This window comes from Carassius carassius, chromosome 5, assembly GCF_963082965.1.
Source record: "Carassius carassius chromosome 5, fCarCar2.1, whole genome shotgun sequence".
Lineage (NCBI taxonomy): Eukaryota > Metazoa > Chordata > Actinopteri > Cypriniformes > Cyprinidae > Carassius > Carassius carassius.
Window position 1 is genome coordinate 21,380,458 of NC_081759.1, and position 19,964 is coordinate 21,400,421.

The following is a 19,964-nucleotide window of genomic DNA, read 5'->3' on the forward strand; positions in this document are numbered from 1 at the left end:
AAGACTTACAATTTTTTTTATTAAAATAACTTAAAAGTAACAGGGTTGACAGTTAAGCTTGACAAATTTGAACAATTTTCACATCAACAACAAGGCACTTGTGGCTTTAACGCAAAACAATGTGTAGCATGTCTGTGGAAAATACCAATAGCTTGTTAAAATAGCTTCGGTGCTCAGTTCCTGAAACTCATCAGAAGAAGAGATCCTTGACGCTTATTACCTGCTGGCCAGACACTGTGGTGTAGTCCAATGAAGGGTTTTTTAACACCAGGCGAATCTCTCGCCGATGCTCCATTATGTCTGATAGGACACTCTGGATTTCCTCTTTTCTGTTTCGAATCACTGGGAAGTCCGTCAGATCCACAAACATCTCGGTCTTATTACCTGTCCTAAAAAGATTAGTTTGAGAGAGATTTTACCACAAAAGCTACATAGAGAATATATATATATATTATGTAGGGATTTGGAAAAAGGCAAGTATGAATATTTGTTAAGTCAAAATCTTTAAAGATATAACTAACTTTGCAGCTTTCTCATCCAATACTTTTAAGAAGTTGTGGGCGGGGCTTAGAAGCTGAGGTGTGTCCAGTAGGAGATTTTTTAGAAGGGCAGAGCTGAGCTGTGATTGGATGGCAGGCATGAGGGCTTGAAGCTCAGCACTTAGGCGAGAGAGAGTGCTGGTGATGAGGTAAAATTCCTGAGTAGAGCACTAACAAGACAGAAGGTTTCAAAATTAACAGGAAAACATATAGCCAAGAACACATTGTATTGTCAAGGAGGGGTCATATCAATTTTATATCTTTCTACTTCCCCCCCCAGGTTCAATTAACAGCCTCTTTGTAAGCTCTTCAAAACACTGTGACAGGTTTAGAAAACAATCAGTGCTAACTTGTAAACGTGGGTGGTCATGCATGCATGGGTTTAAATGCATTCAACGTTGTAAAAAAAAAAAAGATTAGTTTCAATAAATGATGTGTTTGGGCTTTAAAGTAATAAGATAATATGAAAGCTGCAATGCTTATTTCAAAAGATTACATTTCATTAAATTAGATTTCACGATATGATTACTACAGCAGTCTGGCTTACAAGGAATCACAACGTAAAATCTATATAATAGAGTCATTTTTGAAGATATAAAGTATAAAGATTTTTTTAAAAATATAAAGACAGAATAATTAACAAATTCTCTATTGTTCAAATTCTTTATTGATTAATCATGATTAATGGCATCTAAAATAAGTTTTTGTTTACATAATAATTGTGTGTGTAATGTGTATATTTATTATGTATACATAAAAGCACACACATAGTATATATATTTTTTAATATTTACATGTATTTACATGCATATTTATATTCATATAATTTATATTACTGTATTTAAAAATAGATATGTTATATAAAAATAATATACTTTTATTAAATATATACATGCACGCGTTTGTATTTATATATACAAAATAATAATAAACAGTACACACCACGTATATTAATGTCAACAAAAACTTTTATTTTGGATTCGATTAATCACGATCGTTTGACAGCACTAAAAATATATATTGATTACCAGAAAAAATATGAAATGCTTAGTTGTAACTTAGTGCTGGGCATCATTAATCATTATTCCAGTGGTTCCCAACCTTTTTCAGCTCGCGGCCCACACAACCAAACACATATGTTTTCGCGGCCCACTGCAAAAAATTTAACTGACCCCACTGTTGTTGGGTTAATAACTTAGTACTCAGAAGCTAGATTGTTAACTATATTTATTGAATGAACTAGGGCTGTGCGATATGGACCAAAAAAAAAAAAACATCACAATTTCTTTGATCAATTTTGCGATTTCGATTTTAAACACGATTTTGACACACACAGATATGCTTTACAGTCATAAATGCATTCAGGATAAATTTGAAACATATTTCCAAGAGAATATTTCCAAAACCAAGTAGAGCTTTATCAAAAAATTTTAACTTCTCTAAAACACACATAAGTCAAAATAATCACTATAGTAAAGGTGTAACAAAATGTATAGACTTATGGCCCGTGTTCAGGGACTTTTTTTTTTCTTTTTTGCCATGCATTGTTCATAGAGCTCATTAATTGTAGCGGTGCCTCAGGTGTTGAAATAGATTTGTTATACATTATACAGGTTAACAGGTAGGCCTACTCCGTTCGCAGTGCGTATACAGTAGAGTAAATACGATTGTGCGCCGTACTGACTGTCATTAATGCACATATCCAGGTTCATTCACTTCCGGATGTTCGTAAGGTATGGTGGATATGAGATATTACTTTTGTTTTCTTAAAAATTTGCATTTAAATTGCTTCTAATTGTAAGAATGCTTTGGTCATAATCATAGAGAGTGTCATTGCAAATGTGTGCGATTTCAAACATTTATGACATGTTTTATGATATAGTATTCGAATGCTGGTCTTTCAAAGTCTTATTACGACTAAAATGAACCATCAAAGATGTCTTAAAATAGAGCAGAAAGACTTTATTAAAGTAATGCCATTGATGGTTGCATGCATTGCAAAAAAAAAAATATCATATTTGTAATCTTTTTCATTAACATTATCAAAGATTAATAGATGCTGTAACACATGTATTGTTCATTGTTAGTTCATGTTAATTAATACATTAACTAGTGTTTACCAATGACATCTTATTGTAAAGTGTTACCTCTTAAATTGACCTTCATATGTCTTAATATGACTTTTTGGGGACATTGTCAGTGAGAAGAAATTCAGAGAAGAGACCCACTTCATGTGGCTAGAGTACTGTAATTATCTGTTTTTCTTTCTCTGACAGACTGTATAGCCCTCAACTGTAAAATTTTCAAATTTTCAAACAAACTTTATTTAGTTGATGTTAATGCTGGTTATAAATTAAATCTCTTAGGTAGTTTACAGACAAAGCAAATAACACTTTTTCTAACACCATGCTATAATATATTTAAAAATACATTTCAAATATTTTCCTTCTGCCTTTCTTCAAAATGATTTAATATTGCTTTAGTATTGTTTGTTCTTTTATGTAAATTAGGTGTCGTGAACTGGAAGGTGATGGAGGTGAATTTCATTTTTTTTTTTTTCTTGTGTCATGTCTAGTCTTAATCTATATTTGTATATACAATTATATTTTCTGTTTTGTTCTTTGAAATAAATAAAAAAAGATCACTGTCATCAGTTTGGTTTTTTTGGAGGCACCTTGCATAAAATGGGATGCAGACACTGAAAATATACTGTATGTAGTCAACTGAACTTAAAACTACTTTATTGGCTTAAATGTTTCACATGCAGAATTGCCAAAGCAAAAGAAAAATGTTCAAATTTATAGTTAAAAAATAGATAAACAAGAACCATAGCAAAAGAAAGATTAAAATAAGAAAGGCAGTGGCTATTTACACTTAGTGCAAATGGCTATAGATTCTATTTATACTATGTTAAATTAGCAGGATTTTCTGCTATTTATATTACTTATTGCAAATAGTGGCAATTATTTGCACCTCAGTATTGTAGTAAATTAAAAAACAGTATGCAATAATTACTGAGTGTAAATTATAATTTTAATTCAAATTATTAAATGGATGCCACCATATTAGGACAATAGAGCCCTCCCTCACAACATTTTGATTATTTCCTTCGTTTTTATTTAAAATAAATGCTTTTCTGATGTGATTTGAATTTTGAAAAGGTAGAAAAAAACTGCAGATTCGGTCCCGGATCGATTGCAACAAATTGTGAACAACACATGTTTTACCATCTGCACTATTAGAGCCGACGACTGTACTTTATCTGTTGTAATTTTGACTAGCTCAATAAGAAATATAAGGTGCCATTAAAGTGTAATATTACAATATACATAGTGAAGTAAAGTGCAACATAATGTTAATATATTGTAAGTAAGAAACTACACAGATATTACAGAATAAACTTTAATTCCGTATAATTTTACCTCAAATGAAACATGGTTAAACATGGTTGTTTTTACTGTCTTTTATTACACCTTAATGTCCTTTAATACTTTAACATTTTATTAGATTTTTCTGTTAAGTATGCGCATCGTTTTAATACACGCACGACGCGAAAACAACTAACGTAATCACGCAATGCAAATTACAAGCGCATGCGCGGTAAACACATACGTGACGTACGTACGTGACGTCACCGCACTACAGTCTGCAGCGAGGGGTGTCTCGAAAAAAGGCACATCACAGACAGTGTATGAACCTGGAGTTAGGCATATGCCCAGTCTGTTTTGTTCTCAAAACAACAGCCATTTATGTTGACCCTGTTGACAGCCATTTATGCATGTTTACATTTGTTGTTCTGTAGCATATGCAGCAAAAATATCTAAGATAAATTGATGGTTTATTCTTAAACCAATCATCGAGCTCGAATAGTGGAAGCATAGTAACAGTTTAATATTTATTTTCTGTTATTTAATTGTATGAAATGATGTTATTATGTTATGACTTGGACATTTTTACATATATTAACAATATTATTATTTCTTTTAATAGTAATTGGCGGCCGACCTGCAATACCACCGCGACAGTGGCCCACAGGTTGAAAACCAATGCATTATGCCAATGACTTGTGCGCATGCAATCTGTAATTTCCATATTTTGATGACAGTAAGCACCAAGGAGCCAATTAAATCTCTACTTGATCTTGTGTATGTTTATTAACATCAAGCCCATTTCCCAAAGGCTCAACGTTAGTCATTCCAACTAAACATAATGAGGCAATACATATCCACTCTATGTGTTCATTAAAAACAGTGTGAAAGTCCCATGTAGGCAAAAACTTTGACCCTTTTTACAGTACATACATTTAATTTACGTTGGAAGTCCTACTTTGGCAGTCTACCACTGGTAATTGAGATTCAGAAAAACAACAGAAAAAATAAATTCTGAATATTCAGTGATTTCTAACCTACCAATGATAAAGATTTAGGCAAATCTAACCATAAACTTAACACGTTTTGATTTATAAATTCAAAAAAAAAAAAAAATTTTGATGAATGTGCGTTTATATAAATGAAGGACAATGAGATGACAGAAACAGGCAGGTGAGGCAGGGTTGATGAGGACCTTCTGGCTCTACAAAACAATAATCATTCCCATTCCTGCTCCCACTCTTGTCATTATGCTAATACAGCCGTTCAACAGAACACGCCATTAAGCACCTTCCCCTTCAACCTCCTGCCTGATTCCAGAAACAAATGGAATGAAAAATACAGGGAAAATACAGAACTTTCCATCAGCTAAAATATATTCTGGACTTGAGAGGTTTTCATTTTCAGACAGAACATGACAGACACTTTTAAGTGCCGCCATGGCCACTATTGTCTAAAACATATTGTTGTTCACTCTAATTCAAACTAGTTTTGAATTACAAATGAAAAAGGCATGGATTCCTGGTGGATCTGTGCAATAAGACTTGATTTCAAACAGATAGTGATTGCTTAGGTAAAACAGGCTTTACTTTTTTGTGGTAGATACTGCAAAGTCCTCTCTCTAGGTCAGGTAGGCGAGTTAGCAAAAACCGGAGAGAGGGAAGGACACTGTACTCAGAAGACAACATTTCTGCTACTGCCTCCTGTCGAGCCTGGATATCACTGAGAGAGAGAGAGAGAGAGAGAGAGAGAGAGAGAGAGAGAGAGAGAGAGAGAGAGAGAGAGAGGGATTTAAAAATAACTGTATAAACCGATGATTTGTACACAAACCAGATAAACCACTAGAACTAAAAAAGGCCTGTATCAAACAGCACACCTAAGTGAAGCAGGATCGTAACTATCAGCAGATGCTTCTCTGCTGTATAATACAGCTGTGATGCAGTACAAAAATACTACACCAAAGTACTTAAAGAAATATTTATTTTAATAATGGCTATAAATTATAAAATGGTTATTAAACTTGACAGGCAAGAATGGCCAGTTTACTTCATAAAAGCATATATTGAAGGGGTCATGTGACGTTGCTAAAAAGAACATTATTTTGTGTATTTAGTGTAGTGCGATGTGTTTATGAGGTTTAAGGTCCAAAAAACACATTATTTTTCACATAATGTAGATTATTGTTGCTCCTCTATGCCATGCCTTTATAAAACACGCCGATTTTTATAAAGCTTATCGTTCTGAAAAGCGAGGTGTGCTCTGATTGGCCAGCTATCCAGTGTGTTGTGATTTGCCGAATACCTCTAGCATTTGACGGAAATGTTACGGCACTTAACATACTATGGTGTCGTCTCAAAGCACGATGAGACCAAACCATTAAAACCCATTACAAACGAGGAAATGGTTTCATCCAGTCGGGACATAATTATTGATTATAATGACTTATACTGTCTTTTTACACATTGCGTATCACACCGCGTTAACATAAAACCTTGTCTGCATTTGTGATTAGAGAAATGACAAACAACAAGCGCTACTCTACACTGCGTTTGAATCATAAGTATGAAAACGTATTTACAGGCTGTGAGTCAGAAGCACCAGACTGTCCTTGCAAAATTGTAATTGTCCCACTTTATAGAAACAGCCTTTGTGCCACAGATGCATTGTAGACTACTCTCCCAAGTTCAGGAGACAGTCCTCTATAAAATGAGCTGCACGCATCTGAATATTTAGTTTAAACTGTTCTGGAACAGTGTTGTAAATACAACTTAGCCACTGATTTCTAGTTGTGTTCTCTTTTGGAAGACCAAACAAAGTAGTTTCGCTTTCACGACCAAACACACAGTGTCTCCACGACATGATGGAAGCAACAATACCACAGCAAGAATCAAAGTTATGCATTCTTTCTTTGTGTGAACATTTGGGTGGTGTTATGCAAATCTTTCCACACAGTGATGTAGACATGTGGGGGCGTGTTTAAATGCGGCGTTTTAGAAGGGTGTGAATGAGTCTTAATTTTTATGAAGAATATCTCTTTGGGTTTGAGACTTTAGTCTTTGCAACTTTAGAGATCTTATCTATTCATAAACAGCTTGTAACACTCCAAAGAAAAAGGAAAACTTGAAATTGCATCATATGATCCCTTTAAAACAAAAAGACTGTGTTGACAAGTCTATGACCAAAAGTGTGCGCTGGACTTCAGTGTTATCCAAAGGCATTTTAAACAATGTTTGAAAACAAAGTAATTTTTTTGTTTTGGACATGTCTCGTTAGTACTGCTGCATCTTTTGAGAAGTGATTTCATGTACAATACAGTTTAAAATAACGGTTTTCTAATTTAAAATATTTTAAATAGCCATTTATTCTCGATCAAATCTTAATTTTCATCAGTCAATACTCCAGCCTTCAGTGTCACATGACTCTTCAGAAATCAATCTAAAATACTAATTAGATGCTCAGGAAACATATCTTTCTATTTTCTCTGCTGACAACAGCTTAATACTTTTGTGGGGGGGGGGGGGGTTAATTTCAGGATTTTTTTTTTTGATAAATAGACATTTGAAAGAACAGCATTAATTTGAAATGAAAAAAAAAAAAATCACATTCAATGGCATTACAGTCTCAGTTTAAAAATGCTCCCCAACATGTCCGTTAAGAGGTTTGGCAGGAAAATACGTGGATTTAAGATTAAACTGTTATGGAATCAAATATTTATATATTTATTTTTCTCCACAAACATAATCTGATTTTTTGTAAGCATGCATTACAGCACAAACAGATCCAAACAATCCCCCATAACCTTTAAAAGGCATATGAAGATGGCATCAGATAGACAGTGCCTTGCCAATTTAATTTTTGGGAGATAAAACATAAATACTGAATTTGAGTCATAACCAAAAAGAAGAAACCTCAGATTAAAAACTTGCATTTATGGCAGGTTATCCATTTTATATGCAGTAGTGTTTTCCCAAATTCCATGGGAGATTTTTCAAATGAGCCAGAACGAAATTGTAATCCCACCACTGGCTGAAAAGAGGGCTGCAAAGTTCCTCTGTTTTCAAAATATTCTAGGACTAGGATTAACCAATGCTCAGAGTTTAGAGCTCAATATTATCTGTAGTGAAGATCTGGGCATGCCACTTCTATTCAACATTACAATCACTCTGCATCTTCCATACTAGCATTCAACTCACTGTGATTACTGAATAATAAAATTAAATCATGACTCACGTCACAGACTTCAGCGGCTGGCTCACCCACTTTCTTAACAGTCTCTTCCCAAATGGAGTTTGAGTGTGATCCAAAACCCACAGCAGACTGCCTTTTACTGAACCTGTGGTCTGACAGCAATGAAAAAGAAGTCATTAAGAAATCCTAACCAACATCCTAGACAATAGATAAATCACTTGGTTAACAAAACACAAATGTCCATGTTATTATCCAGGCAGTCTGTGACACAAGGCAGAGGAAAAATGGCATAATGACATTATGTTGTTATATTTACACCCTAATACTAAATAAAAAGTAGGGTGAAGCTGAGAGGTAAAATTAAGTATGTCGTAATATCATAATGCAAAGTTACATTTCTTAAACAGGGTTTTTATTTAAATGTGATGTTCACTGTAACGGACAAATACTTTCTACATAAGCAAGAGAAATGTACCTTTTACTACAAAAAGGATTTTGGTAATAATACTCCAACAAATTTTATATGATCTTTACAGAAATTGAGTTGGACTACCCGCAGTCCACGTCTGACAAAAAATGTCAAATGGATATTTCGTTCTCCAAATATGCCTTGCCTAGTAATTTGCCTAATACTGACATTTAACTCACTATCATTAAAACTCACAAAAAAAAAAAGAGCAGTTCGTTAAAAGGACATAGGTTTGAACCTCACAGAAGCCCCATAGTCATTGTTACAGCAATATTTAATAATATTTTTTAATCTATTTGTACTGATCCTACACGGTTTTATTTGTCAAAGTTATAATCATTTAGCTTGATCAGCCATTTGGCTACATATATACTTAATAGTTAGAATTTAGTTCAACGACTTCTTAATCTGAGACCACCAGCAAGCAGGGCTCCAAACCGGTTCAAGGAACAAAAACGAAAACCGGAAACGAACGAAATTTTAACAGGAACAGAACCAGAAACAGAAACGAAATCAAATTTTATAGTTCCGAACAGAATCGAAGATTTGAAATGGCCGATAACCTGTTAATAACGTTATTTTATCGTTCCATTTAATATAACAATGCAGCAAACATTTTTAAATATCTTAAAAATACTTTGTCTTTAAAGTGTTGATAAAAAAATAAAAAATTAAGTAGCTTAGCCTACATTTGGCCAAAATCTAGAGATGATGATGATGCTGTAGCCTATTGGCTGTGACTAAGCGTTAGATCTCTATTTTTTCCTTTTGTTTTTGAGTAAAGAAAATGCTATACTTTATTATTATTAGGCTATATTATAATTATTAGGCATATTATTATTATTAATATTGTTTTTTAAAAATAACGTTATTAACCAGTATTTCTTCCACCCGAACCGGTTTCGGAACGGTAATAATATCAGAGGAACGCAGAACAGAAACGTAAAAAAAACCAGATTCTGCTCGGAGTGAACCGATTTAATTTTTTTATGGTTTTCAAGCCCTGCCAGCAAGAAATGCTTGTAATTAACTTTTTTATTAATATTTTTCAGCATAATATAATTCGAGTGAAAAGATTTAGTGGCTGCAGATGATCAGCATCTTGAGCTTCAGAAGACGAACATCTGACAGTCACATGATCGCACGTTGTTTATCAAATTTAATTTTAATTAGCATCTAAAATGCAGAAACTGAAATGTATTTCTTATTTACAAACATTAAGTTTTCTTGGATTTTTGTACAGAAACAAGACTTCACAGAACACAGATGCACATAGTAATAAGTAGACACTTCCCTTAACAAAATCCAACCACAAGTGATCTCTGAAGAATCACTTTAGACACGTATTATGTAAATGTTTAATGGCTGAGCACAAGTGATCATCAGATCATCACCCAAGATGGATGTTAGTACTAGGTGTAAACAGTACGACCTCAATCACCCATGTTTTCCTCAGTTTGACTGACCTGGTTGCAAAGGATCTCCAGGTTCTTCATGGTAGCAGCACTGAGCTGCATATGGTCAGTGTCACTCGACAGCCGCTTGAACGAGCTGCAAACATCATAACACAACCAAAAGGCGCTTTCCACATAAACAACTCTAGCTTCATAATTACATCTTTACACTATTTCACATCTTTGAAAAAAGTCAGACTAGCAACAATACACAGTCATGACAAACTATTAGGTAGCAAGCCCCTATTTCAGTTAATGATGCATGTTAATTAAGGCCCTTTGAGAAAGTCAGTGAGGTCAACGCCTCTTATTTTTCTTTAAAGAACATGCTTAATCAGTCTGTAATTACAGGACGTTTCTGAACATTCATACATCAGGGGTGACACTCTGCTTGCATCATGATTTAGATTGGGCTCTGTTTCCTGCTGCTACGCTATTCTTGGATAAACGAAGGCCCTTGTTAATACCTATGTTCCTGATGGAAGTAGGTGTGAGATGTGTCTACTTAAGGTGAGGAGGAAAAATAAAAGTTTGTCTCCTAAAAGGTTCATGCTATGCCACTGGATTAGGGTGACCAGACGTCCCAAGAAATTCGGGACAGTCCCGAAATCTAAACAGTTGTCCCGAATCCTGAATCTGGCCCTAATTGTCCCGAGAATTATACTAAAGCAAAATCTTGAGTAGTTATTGTCTGATAAACATTAAAAACTGTCTGCGGAGGTTGAATCCTCCTTCAACCATTCCCCGCCGGCTGCTCATTGGCTGCAGCATCTTTTTTCTAAGTTCTAGAAAAAATACCGTAGGCGGATAGGCACGAATTTAGATATAAATTTTTCTAATTAATCTATATGCACAAAGACAATACGACCTTTTAGTCTCCTTTTGGTTTTAAAGCTTGATGAATAGAGCATAAGTTGCTGCAGCTGCGAGGTGGACAGTAATGGACGCGTACAGGAGTGATTGACAGTTCGCTTAGCGTTAGTGTTACAGAATGGTCTGATTTACGCACTGTTACAACAGTCATTGTTTTTTTTTTTTACAATGACATTTGAGTTCATGATTTTAATGTTGTTGTTTTTTGTGGCAGACTAAAGACTAATGACAGACTGTTGATCTTTGAATAAAAATGTGTTTAGTTAAGGTTTGAAATTCATTATTTTTTATTATAGGCTACGAAGTCTAATATCGTAAGCCCCCCATCCCGTCACCCAAGACCACAGAGCAACTTGATAAATGTACCTGGAACACAGCAAAATCTTCTCTAGCTTAAACCCAGTCAGATACTGGATCACAGGACCAAGACAGCAGATGATGGGGCTCTCCAGACCCATACAGAGGGAGTAGGAACCTATTTTGAAAGGGAGAAAAATTTGTAAAAACATACTATATTCATTAATTATACTGTTTTGTGCTTTTGGCATAAATGTGCAATTGGACAGACTGAGTCGGTGTCAGTTCACATTTCTTAAAGATTTTTAAAGTTTCTGCCTTTCCATATACACTACCATTCAAAACTTTGGGGCCAATAAGTATTAATTAATTAAATTAATACTTCTATTCAGAAAATATGCCTTAATTTGATTAGAATTCTATTAAATTTCTATTTCAAATAAATTATGTTTTTTTTCTGTTCTTTCTATTGATCAACTAATCAAATAATCCTGAAAACAACACTATTAAGCAGCACAACATCGAGTTTAATAAATGTTTCCTGAGAACCCAGTCAGCATACTAACAAGATTTCGGAATTTCTGTATATTTCCATCACAGGAATAAATTGAAATAATATTTTACAAATATTCATTGTAAAATCTGTCAAAATTTGTTTTAAATTTATTTTAAATCAAGTAAAATCAGCCTGGTTGAGCATAAGAGACTTAAATCTTTTAAACAGTGGTGTATCCTTGTCAAGATTTCTAGATTTTCTACTCTCATAACAAATCTGAAAACAAAGAGATTTACTCAGCACTCTGTGTAAGGTTGTCACAACACCGATATTTAAGCAATCTATATAAACCATTGAAATTCAGAATTCTTTCTATATACCGATTTTGACATCACAACTAATCTAATAATCTAATGTTTCTGAAAATCACCATCACAATGTCAATAAAAATATGTATTAAATTAAAATAAAAGCATGTAGTCTTAAATTATTTCTTAATTCAGCAAATGTTGCTGATATTCTTTCCCAAGTAATAATTCGAGTTAACAGCACAGGTTTAACTTTGTATTCATGTTCATGCTGGTTTTTCACAAATACTGTAGAAAAAACTGGACTGTTACTTTGTTTTAATTTTCAAATCTACTTGGTATTGAAGCGTTGGTGGCTTGTGACATTCATATTTTCAATAAACATGACAGAAGGTGTTTGGGGACAATAATTAGACTAATGACTTGTTGCTTGACAACATTTTTCAACGTACGTGACATCAAGCTGCATTTGAGATACAAAGCAAGAAGCATCAGAGAAAACTTTCAGTGATGGTGAGGGAGTCTGTTGTGTGCAACTAATGGATCCCTAACAAGACAAAAAGGTGATTTAGTCACCGTCTTGCCAGGGAAAGTCACCATCCTTTGCCCTACACATGTCCAGCCTTAAGGACAGCAGACATTGATCTGTCACCCTTCTGCCTACAGGGAAGGATTTTTCAATTAAACACACTGACCTCACATCAGTTTTCAAATCAGGGCAATGATTAATTCATCATGACTGGAGGTCAGACATCAAAAAACAGACAGGAGTCAAAGATAAAGCCATTTACCCTTTTCCTGGTTTCCCACAGCTGGATGAGGGGTGTCTCTGTAGAAATCTCTGATAATTCTCATTGCAGCTGGGTATTCAAACATGGAGCTTTCTCGTTTCTCAATGCGAATTCGGTCATCTGCTTGAACACTGAAAGAGGAGACAAACAGTAGGTTCACACAGGACAACAGTAAACTGCACCAGGTAAAAACTCTGGGAGAAATGGGAAAATGTTCTTGCATACTTTGTATATTCTGTGTACCATATAACACGCCAAAAAAAAAAAGAAAAAAAAAAAGAAGAAAAGTAAAATTACTGTTTACACTGTTTACTGTTTTACTATAACTGTAATTAAATATAAATATATTTTTCAGCTGTCATTACTCCAGTTTTTAGTGTAACATGGTCATTTGGAAATTATTCTAATATGCTAATTTGCTGCTCAAGAAACATCTCTAATTATTGTGAGGTGTAAAAACAGTCGTTTTTATTTTTGCAGAGCCATGACACATATTTTGGGTTTCTTTAATGAATAGAAAAGTTCAAAAGAAAAGCTTTTTGGTAAAAGGAATCTTTTGTAACATTACAAATGTCTTCAAATGTGATCAAATGTCTCCTTCCTGAAATTGTAATAATAACTATATTACAATAATGAGAATGTAATGAGAACCACCTTAAGAACTACAATAAATATATAAATAAATAAATACAGTGATGAAAATTTGAGGCAGGGATGCTTAACTTTTCAGTTATGTCACAATTTATAAAGAAAATGACAAAAAAAAAAGGTTTTGATTTTAGGATGAATTACGAGCTTGACATGTTTGCAAAATTACCAATTAGGATTACTAAACATTCTTGTTACATAATATAAATTATTAAAAAGATAAATTATTTTTTTTTTCTTTCCATTTGCTAAAGCCTTCAATACCAGTGGATTTAAGGTGCATATTAGCCTCACACACACACACGCTTCACCATCAGTCCATTCACTTTTGCTTCCCCACCATTCAGCACCACAGAGATCTCAAGGACGCAGGTTTTCTTTGTATCTCTGTGCTGTTGCTGGGGTAACCAATGAACATATGTGGCCTATGCAAGCGTACAGCCAGCTTTATCTTCCCCAACGGTGTAATCGACTTGCTGGAAAAAACAAATAGTAATAATTTATTTAAAACAGTATTGTGCCCATGGGTGACTGTTCCCACAAATTACAACTAATGCAAACACAGTCACAAGAAGTAGCTGGATCATAATATATCTATGGCCTTGTTTCTTAACAATAAGATTTATATACATGCTTTAGAGAAGGCAATATCTTTGGTCATTTTGATCACTGTTTTGTCTTCGTTTTAAATACTCTTGCAGTGAGAAATTAATTTATTCAAATACTCACATATTCTAGACAGTTTCTCAACTAATTACAGTATGCATTACTGCCATAAATACATTTTGTCATCATTTACTCAGCCTCATGTCATTCCAAATCTGTTTATTTCTTATGTTGAGCAGAAAACAAGATATTTTGGAGAATTCTCAAGAACCCAACAGTTGGAGTGACCTCCATAGCAAGGAAAGAAATATTATGGAAGTCAATGGGGCCCATCAACTGTTTGATTACCAGCATTCTTCACAATATCTTTTTTTATGTTCAACATAAGGAAACAGATACAGGTTTGGAACGACATGAAAGTGGGTAAATAATGAATTTTTGTTCATTTTTGGGTGAACTACCCCTTTAAAAATGCTTCAAGGTAAATGTCATATCCTTCATTGTTACAAAATGTAACAAAATTTACATGATCATGAAAGATTGGGTCAAAACTTTGCATTACATTATTTGCATACATGTGTACTGGTTGTACTTTAAACAGTGTTTATCTCAATGTTTATTGCTAGCCAACAGATGCTTTACCTGAAAGGTAACTAATTCAAAGACCAGTTCTGACCCACAATGTAGAAACTTGATTACCCTTATTGGCTATCAAAGCCAAATAATCAAAACTTAAGGCAATTTGCCAAGTTATTTTAAGGAATAAACAGACAAAATCCTGTAATACAGTGTGATTGTGTGGTGTATGAATAAACTAATGCAGTTTGATTTGTATGGCAGAGGAGCATTCAGAATCCATTTCAAGTAACCAGTTCACACTGGGAGAAATTGATGGCAGTGGCACCTTCAACACACCACCTGCAATTCCCCTGAGGCTCTCATTAACCCACAGCACTGCAACCACTCGGCAACAGTTGCTATGGGCCCTCCCTCACTATCACACCCCTGAGAACTGAAGTGCACAGCACATGGTTGGCAGTGGAAACCAGTATACCTTACATTATTCTGTACTGCGGTATAGTATTTACAGAAACATGAAGAATGGAATGGAAAAATGGAGAACAAATGTGAGATTTTAACAATGATGATCAATTGGCCCCCCATAATCTATATTTTAGAAATAGTAAAATACGAAGGTTGACTGAAGTGGGTGCAGATTTTAAAGGGATAGTTCATCCAAAAATTTTAATTGCATCATTAATTTCTCACCCTCATATTGTTCCAAACCCATAAGACATTCGTTCATCTTCAACACAAATTAAGACATTTTTGATGATATCCTAGAGCTTTCTGGCCCTGCATAGACAGCAACGCAACTACCACAAGCCCAAGAAAGGTAGTAAGAACATCATTAAAATAGTCAATGTGACCTCAGTGGTTCAACCTTAATTTTATAAAACTACAAGAATACTTTTTGTGCGCAAAGAAACAAAAATAATGACTTGTGTGTCATAGTACTATTGTGAATGTTGTCAAAGTCTGACATGGAAGAGAAGAAATTGTTTAATAAAAGTCATTCTTTTTGTTTTCTTTGTGCACAAAAATAATTATCGAAGCTTTGTAAAATTAAGGTTGAACTACCACTGTCACATGGATTATTATAACAATGTAGTTACCTTTCTGTGCCGAAGATGAACAAAGGTCTTACAGGTTTAGAACGACATGAGGGTGAGCAATTAAAGGTACAGGTTGTATGACCTGCCACGAGAGGGCGCACTACCAAAACAATAACAATCGCGTGGTTCGATGACGCTAAGAAGGAGCGTGGAATGATGGGATTTGCTGTCTTTTACCCAACCGCTGACGGCCATCAACCAGACGGAAAGATAAATCATGGATTTAACGCGAGTTCAACGATTTGCGCGAGTAGATTACATACAAAGTCAATGCAAAGACGTGATCAGACTATGGATCAGACGCATCCTCGCGCAGGTCTAGAGATGCTATGCCCCGCGTTTGGCGCCCCATAATATTAATCTTGTTGATTGTTATAATAGCATATGTTTTCTGTAAAGATACGAATCAAAACAACTCACCTGTCGAGTAAAACACAAGCGAGATCGGCATCTCTTTCTAGTTGAAGTTTGCGCGAAGCTACTTCCGCATTTGTCCGCGACACTGTTGTCATGTGATTTCTACGTCAGTAAAGGCGGTGACAAAGGGTAACTAACGTCATTTGTTAGGCGACTGCACTGCCCCGTGTCACTGTTTAGAATGGGAATTTTCTCATGATTTACAATAGTTGAAAACATTGGAGCTATTGTTAGTAATCAGCTGGACAAAATAACATAACACTAGCCTAGTGGTTTTTGAATATTTTACTGCAAAAATCTTACAAATTGTACCTTTAATGACAAAATTTTCATTTTGATGTAACGGTCCCTTTAAAACACTTTATAAGATGCTATTAATTTCCTACTTCCATATAAAAACAAACATAAACCACCGGCACCGACAGCACTTATGCAAACCTGCATAGTTCACACACTTCATTTCAAAAAGTCTTCTAACAACATTGCCCTTTAAAGCTTATATGCAAACATAAATGCCTACGCAGTGACTTGACAGTTGTTCAGGTGAATAGGTCAGAGGCTTTAACCTTTAAACACTTTGACATATAATTCTGCTTCATGCTTCTTTTCCTCCCAGATTTTCTAGCACCTTTAATACAATATTAGAGGTTACGTTCATGGAAAAATTATGACAGAGCGATGGAGGATAAGAACAGCAAAGAACCACAAGGCCAGACATATCTGGTTATAAAACACGGAGGAAAAATGAGGCAAAAAAAGAAAAGAAAAAAGTAGCAGCTGGAGACAAGACAAAGACAGGGAGAACCTGACCAAAAGCCAATAATTAGGAAAAGAAGAGTTGAGACTGTAAGTGTGATCAGGACAATTAAAGGTATGAAATAGGTATGACATTTCTGCACAAATACACCAATCAGGACTGCAAAAATTGGTGTCACCATGTTGGGTTGGTTGGGATTCTCAAAAAAAATTTCTGAAAACACCACAAAGATGCAGTATTTTCAGCAGTACAAATAGGACAATACAGAAAGATATAGATCGAGTTTGAAGGGGTGACTGCATTCTTGCCTGGATCATGTGCTCCTCACTAGTTTAATCTATTATCTTCCCCTAGTCAAGACTAAAGTCTGCAGAAGTGTTGCTTCGTGGGATAGTAAATTGTCCATTGAGTCTGCGCCGATAACGTCATGGGCAGCACGTCGACATCTTGTGTTCCGAGTCCTGGTCAGCATTCCGCAGACCTTTCCTGGTCCCGTCTCCCCTCTATCTCTCCAACATTGCTTCCTGTCTAACTACTGTCTTACCAAATTAAAAAGGCAAAAATGCCAAAAATAAATCTAAAAAAAAAAAAAAATTATTCCATTGGATTGGAATCTTGCTGGAAGTAGTAGTTTGAATTCAGACATACTATATTTACGCATACAATATTCAAGGGAAGTAGGCATATCTGGATACAGGACTAGTAAATACAGAATTCATGTTTCACAATCTTACCAATCTACCTCTATCCCAGTTACAGGCTGTTAACAAAGAACAGGTAAAGTGCCTTCATCTGACAAGCAGCAATATCCATATCGTCAATCACTGAAGTGCAGTCTGCATTTAACCACCACTTTTTGCAGTTTGAGGACTGCACCTCAATGGATCTGCTGGAAATGTCTTCTGAAGGAAATGTCAGGCTGCCATAGTCAATGTTTTTCTGACCGGTTTTTGCAAATTTCCTCCAAAACATAGGTAGCCAATCCTGCTCCTGGAGAGCATATACCACGGCATATAGCCAAACCTGCTCCTGGAGAGCATATTCCATGTACAAGAATCCAAGGAAAGCATTATTATACCATTTTTAAGCCGGCACAAAATAATTAAAACCATTTAAAAACCAGAATAAAGCATGTGCTGTTGTCAGTTCACAAAGCAATTAAATATATGTGCTGCAGGTTTAATATGTGCTTTATGCATGTAGGTTACGTGCATCTCAGACTGCCTAAATTCACAGTAAATGCTGCTCCACACAAACAATTCTCTTTCGTGCACGGACCATCTCAAACTCCATCTTACCATATGGTGTGAGTTTGAGATGCTTATAACGTTCATCTGGGAACAATGCGCACCATTCTATCATATCCATAAGGTCAATCATTTATAAACATACACCAACTCAGGAGAACATATCATTGCCTTTGTAAATATGCTAAGTGTTCATTCCGATTTCAAAATAGAGGTTTAAACACTTGCTCCGAGTTAGGATGTTTTGATCTCCATGTTCTTGCTGAAGAAATTAAACTGCTTTTACACTTGATTACACTGTAAAGTGCATTTGATATAATACATAATATATAAGCTACGAATATATTGTTTTATTACATAATTTATTTTAACGGTTTTGTTTAATAAAACCACATGATTCTTTGTTTTGATATTTAATTTGAACCAATCATTATTGTTTCATCGCTGTTATATCTATATTTTAAGTCATTTTAAAGTCTACTGTTCACTAATGTCCATTTTTATTACCAGAAAAAATATATATCTGATTACTTGATTAAAGGTCAGGATAATCAACAGATTACCAAAATAATCAGTAACAGACCTACTTTGTGCTCAAGTATGGATCTCTTATGGAAATGTATGGAAAATTTCTTCCAAAGAGTGAAATCACAGAAAATTAGCAAGAAACTGGCTGAGGTGGACAAGGAGTGAAAACCAGCTGTTCTCAGATGTGTTCCAGAGGAACTCTGGATGGCCTGATCACCAGGGTGAAAAAATAGGACCCTGATTGGTCAAAGAAATTTTACCTGCGATTCCAGACTATAACAATCACAAGAAGAAAAAAAAAATGAATATTTTCAGGCAGCCAGTAAGTATTCAGTATGTGGCTCTCTTGGGTTTGCAGGTATTATTTCTGCCTTCAGCCAACTTGCTCATCCTACATGTGAAAATAAAATTTAGTGTAATAAGAGCTGTCTGAATAAAGGACCATCATGACATGTTCATCAGTCTAAAGTGAGGCCAATGTGTGTTTCTGACTGCTTTTAAAATTATGAAAAATTTGTGCGTAGATGTGGATTTGTCTTCATTTGCGAAATCCAAGGAAAATAAAGTAACACATTAGTTCTTAGTGCTCCAGGACTTATTTAAGGAGAAACGTGGTTGGGTCAGCCAATGGAAAAGCTGTAAAGCAGTCTCAGATGCACACACAGTTTTACTGAGTTTTGAAATGATTTTTAATCAAATTATTTGTGATCTAGATATACGCTATATACTTTCTCTGAAATAGAGAAATAATTAAATCTACATATCAATACCATACATTCTCTTTCTCTCTCTCTCTCCTTCAGCTGTTCCAATTAGAGGTCGCCACAATGGAATTATCCACAGATAATTTGGCACAGATTTAATGCCGGATACCCTTCTTGAAGCAACCCAGTACTGAGAGTGCACAAACTTGTGCCCCAGTGCTAGAACTAGATAACTTACCAACACCTGGGTTATTCTGAAGCATTTTTTTTACAGCAAAACCACAAAAAAAAAAACACTATCCTGTATCAGTTAAAAGCTGTGTTGAGCACTTTAACGCAGACATATCAACTGAGTGATGAAGCACCAGCTCAGCCCTAATGAATACCATCCATTCTACTTCGTTATGTTGAGCAACCTTGTCTACATACAGTAAAGACTAGGGCGGCACGATATTGGGAAAAAATGACATTGCGATATTTTATTTTTCTGCGATATATATTGCGAGATGAAATCTAATAAAAAAAATTCTTACAAACAAAAATGGGGTGAGCTCATTTACAGTCTCATTTTCAATGATTTAAACATCGACACCTTCGT

The 19,964-nt window shown here is 34.9% G+C and overlaps 1 protein-coding gene across 2 annotated transcripts in view; it reads right to left on the minus strand.

Annotated features, from left to right (window-relative positions):
* msh3 (mutS homolog 3 (E. coli)) overlaps nt 1-19,964 on the minus strand; it is a 49,608-nt gene that overhangs the window by 21,763 nt on the left and 7,881 nt on the right. For both annotated transcript variants that reach the window (XM_059550128.1, XM_059550127.1), the window contains exons 9-15: nt 12,784-12,914; nt 11,258-11,366; nt 10,031-10,115; nt 8,138-8,247; nt 5,497-5,629; nt 522-709; nt 221-389 (exon numbers count right to left, since the gene is read on the minus strand). In XM_059550128.1, the coding sequence (XP_059406111.1) occupies nt 221-389; nt 522-709; nt 5,497-5,629; nt 8,138-8,247; nt 10,031-10,115; nt 11,258-11,366; nt 12,784-12,914 (925 nt within the window). The remainder of the gene's footprint in view (nt 1-220; nt 390-521; nt 710-5,496; nt 5,630-8,137; nt 8,248-10,030; nt 10,116-11,257; nt 11,367-12,783; nt 12,915-19,964) is intronic.